We start from the raw sequence: 3,426 nt of genomic DNA, 5'->3' as shown, positions 1-3,426 counted from the left end.
CAGTCAATCTCAGGCACTGAGTTGAAGCATGGTAATTCTAAATAAAGTGTCATGAGGCCTCCAAGCTTCATACTTGATTGTCGGTGGCAGAAAAGCTTGAGGACAACAGGACTACGGTGTTAATGGAGCTTGATAGTTGGGGGCTGACCTCCAGGGCTTGTTACGAGTCCTATCGGTCTCCCGTCTGACCTCAAGGACTTTGTGGGGAGTCCCTTTGGTCTCTCAGCCAACCTCCAGGGCTTTGTTGTGGGTCCTGTTGGTTTCCTGGCCTGCCTCCAGGGCTTTGTTGTGGGTCCTCTTGGTTTCCTGGCCTGCCTCCAGGGCTTTGTAGCTAGTCTTGTCAGTCTCCTCGCCGACCTCCAAGGCTTCGTGGCGAATCCCGTTGGTCTCCGAGCTGGGCTCCAGGGCTTCGTAGCAAGTCCCACTGGTCTCTTGGCCGACCAGCAGGACATGCTATGAAGCCCTGGAGGTCAGTCCAGAGACCAGCGGGACCTGCAACGAAGCCCTGGAGGCAGGCCGGGAGACCTATAGGACCCGTAACAAGCACTGGAGGTCAGCCAGGAGACCAACGGGACTCACCACGAAGCCCTTGAGGTTGGCCGGGAGTCCAACAGGACTCGACACAAAGCCATGGACGTCAGACCAGAGACCAGCGGGACTTGCTATGAAGCCCTGGAGGCAGGCCGGGAAACCGACAGGACCTGCAACGAAGCACTGGAGGTCTCCAGGCCGACCTCCAGGGTTTTGTGGTGAGTCCCGTTGGTCTCCCAGTGACCTCCAGGGCTTCGTGCCAAGACCTATGGGTCTCCCGGCTGACCTCCAAGGCTTTGTTGTGGGTCCTGGCAGTTTCCCAGCCTGCCTCCAGGGCTTCATAGCAAGTCCTGTTTCTGGTCTGATGTCCAGGTCTTCGTGTCGAGTTCCGCTGGTCTCTGGTCTAACCTCCAGGGCTTCGTGGTGAGTCCTGTTGGTCTCCCGGCTGACCTCCAGGGCTTCGTGGTGAGTCCCGTTGGTCTCTCGGCCGACCTCCAGGGCTTGTTACGAGTCCTATCGGTCTCCCGGCTGACCTCAAGGACTTTGTTGCGAGTCCCTTTGGTCTCTCAGCCAACCTCCAGGGCTTTGTTGTGGGTCCTGTTGGTTTCCTGGCCTGCCTCCAGGGCTTCGTGGCGAATCCCGTTGGTCTCCGAGCTGGGCTCCAGGGCTTCGTAGTAAGTCCCACTGGTCTCTCGGCTGACCAGCAGGACATGCTACGAAGCCCTGGAGGTCAGACCACAGACCACCGGGACTTATCACGAAGCCCTGGAGGTCAGACCAGAGACCAGCGGGACTTGTTATGAAGCCCTGGAGGCAGGCCGGGAAACCGACAGGACCTGCAACGAAGCACTGGAGGTCTCTGGTCTGACCTCCGGGGCATTGTGGTGAGTCCAGTTGGTCTCCCAGCTGCCCTCCTGGGCTTCGTGTCGAGACCTATAGGTCTTCCGGCTGACCTCCAAGGCTTTGTTGTGGGTCCTGGCGGTTTCCCGACCTGCCTCCAGGGCTTCATAGCAAGTCCCGCTGGTCTCTGGTATGACCTCCAGGGCTTTTTGGTGAGTCCCTTTGGTCTCTCGGCTGACCTCCAGGGTTTTGTTGCGTGTCCTGTCAGCCTCCGGAGTCTCGTCGTGGGTCCCATCAGCCTCCTGGTTCTTGCGCTGCCGCCGGCAGGTACTTGCTCCACTGCCAGTGTTGCAGGTCCTATCGACCTCCCAGCCAGGCTCAGGAGGTCGGTCAGGCCCGGACACATCTCCAGCATCCCCAAGGTTCCTGTTCTGCCGCCAACATCCACAAGGTACTTACTCCGCTGCCAGCGTCCTCCATGGCTGGTGTTCACCAGCATCCTCCATGGCTGGTGTTCACCAGCATCCTCCATGGCTGGTGTTCACCAGCATCCTCCATGGCTGGTGTTCACCAGCATCCTCCTCAGATTCTTTTGGTGTTCCTTAGTTGTTCCCATTTAATTCTGCCTTGTTTCCACATCTGTTCTTCATTGGTGATTCTAATTATGTTTATTTCTTGTTTCTAGTTATTTTCCTTTGTTCTAGTTTAATTAGGTTCCTTTAGACTCCTTACTCCTTAGTTTTTGCATTTTGGTTGTTTCCCCTTTCTTCCCCCCTTTTCTTTGCCACTTTCTCTATCCCTTCACAGTCTGCTTCCACTCCCTCCACTCACACCTGCTCATCAGCCAAGGTCCTGCACAGTGGTGCACTTGTTAGCGCTGTTGCCTTGCAGCAAGAAGGTCCTGGCTTCAATTCCCAGCCAGGATTCTTTCTGCATGGAGTTTACATGTTCTCCCAATGCATGCGTAGGTTCTCTCCGGGTACTCCGGCTTCCTCCCAAAGTCCAAAAGCTTGACTGTTAGGTTAATTGAGTTCTGTAAACTCATCCTTATGTATGGATGTGTGCATGCCATTGTTGTGGTCAAGACCACCTGAGACCAAGACAAGACCAAGACCAGTGTATCAAGACCGAGACAAGACCAAGACTTTTAGGGTCCGAGACCAAGTCAAGACCAAGACCGAGGGAAGTCGAGACCGAGTCAAGACCAAGACCAGCGGCCCGCACTACATGACACAATAAAATGCAAAATATGATCAAAATTGCTTCTCAAATTGACCTGAAAGATCCATATTCCCATAAAAACACCCATGTCCCATGCTTGCGGCAAGTAAGTCAACACCCCCGCACAATAATTCAACGCAGTGAGTTACTTTTTTTCATCACAAATGCTTATGTCTCTATACAGCTGGCTTTGCTAACATCACGTCAACGGAGCTTACCTTTCTTTGAGCTACTTTTCTAAGTGACGAAAAAAGTTAGACGTTGTCCACACCGTCTGTGAAATCGAAGGGTTGCTGAGTTAGTGGCCATTCTTATGATTTATGCTGCACTGTTATATTACTGACGATTAGACAGACATCTTCTGCCGCTGAGATGAAACCACTGCGCATGTATTGGAGCGCCGCGTGCGAGTGAAAGGTGGGGAGAGGGAAGGGGGAATAACAGAAACTTTATTGCTTGGATTTTAATCAGTGCGTTTTGCATCCACTGAAAACAATGATGTTAACAAATAAACTGGACAGTATACTTTATGTTTAGTGATATTTTCACAGTTGCGGTCTCGACTGGTCTTGAAATAATTTTGCCGAGTCCTCAGAGCCCGAGACCGAGACAAGACCGAGACCAAATGCAGTCGAGTCCGAAACCATCAAAAAATGGTCTCGAGACCAAGACCGATCTCGAGTACTACAACACTGGTGCATGCATGGTTGTTTTGTCCTGTCTCTGTGTTGCTGGCAACCTGTCCAGGGTGTACCCCGCCTCCTGCTAGAGATACACAGTGAAAAATGCTGGGTTATTTTTATAACCCAATTTCTGGGTTGAAGCTGTTGGGTC

General features: G+C 52.9%; 1 protein-coding gene across 1 annotated transcript; it reads right to left on the bottom strand.

Moving 5' to 3' along the window:
* Positions 1 to 231: 231 nt before the first annotated feature.
* LOC106943713 (uncharacterized) lies at positions 232 to 1,903 on the bottom strand (the record flags this gene model as incomplete). The annotated part of the gene is made up of 5 exons (XM_015027022.1): positions 1,774 to 1,903; positions 1,523 to 1,702; positions 1,107 to 1,144; positions 535 to 981; positions 232 to 453 (listed from the first exon to the last, which is right to left on the bottom strand). Coding segments are annotated over exons 1-5 (1,017 nt in total), but the record flags the coding sequence as incomplete, so codon positions are not given.
* Between the last annotated feature and the right edge of the window lie 1,523 nt (positions 1,904 to 3,426).

The sequence above is a fragment of the Poecilia latipinna genome, unplaced genomic scaffold (genome assembly GCF_001443285.1).
Source record: "Poecilia latipinna isolate Pla-1442-1.1 unplaced genomic scaffold, P_latipinna-1.0 Scaffold5755, whole genome shotgun sequence".
Lineage (NCBI taxonomy): Eukaryota > Metazoa > Chordata > Actinopteri > Cyprinodontiformes > Poeciliidae > Poecilia > Poecilia latipinna.
Note: the sequence above shows the minus strand (reverse complement) of the source record. Positions and strands in the feature narration are given on the sequence as shown.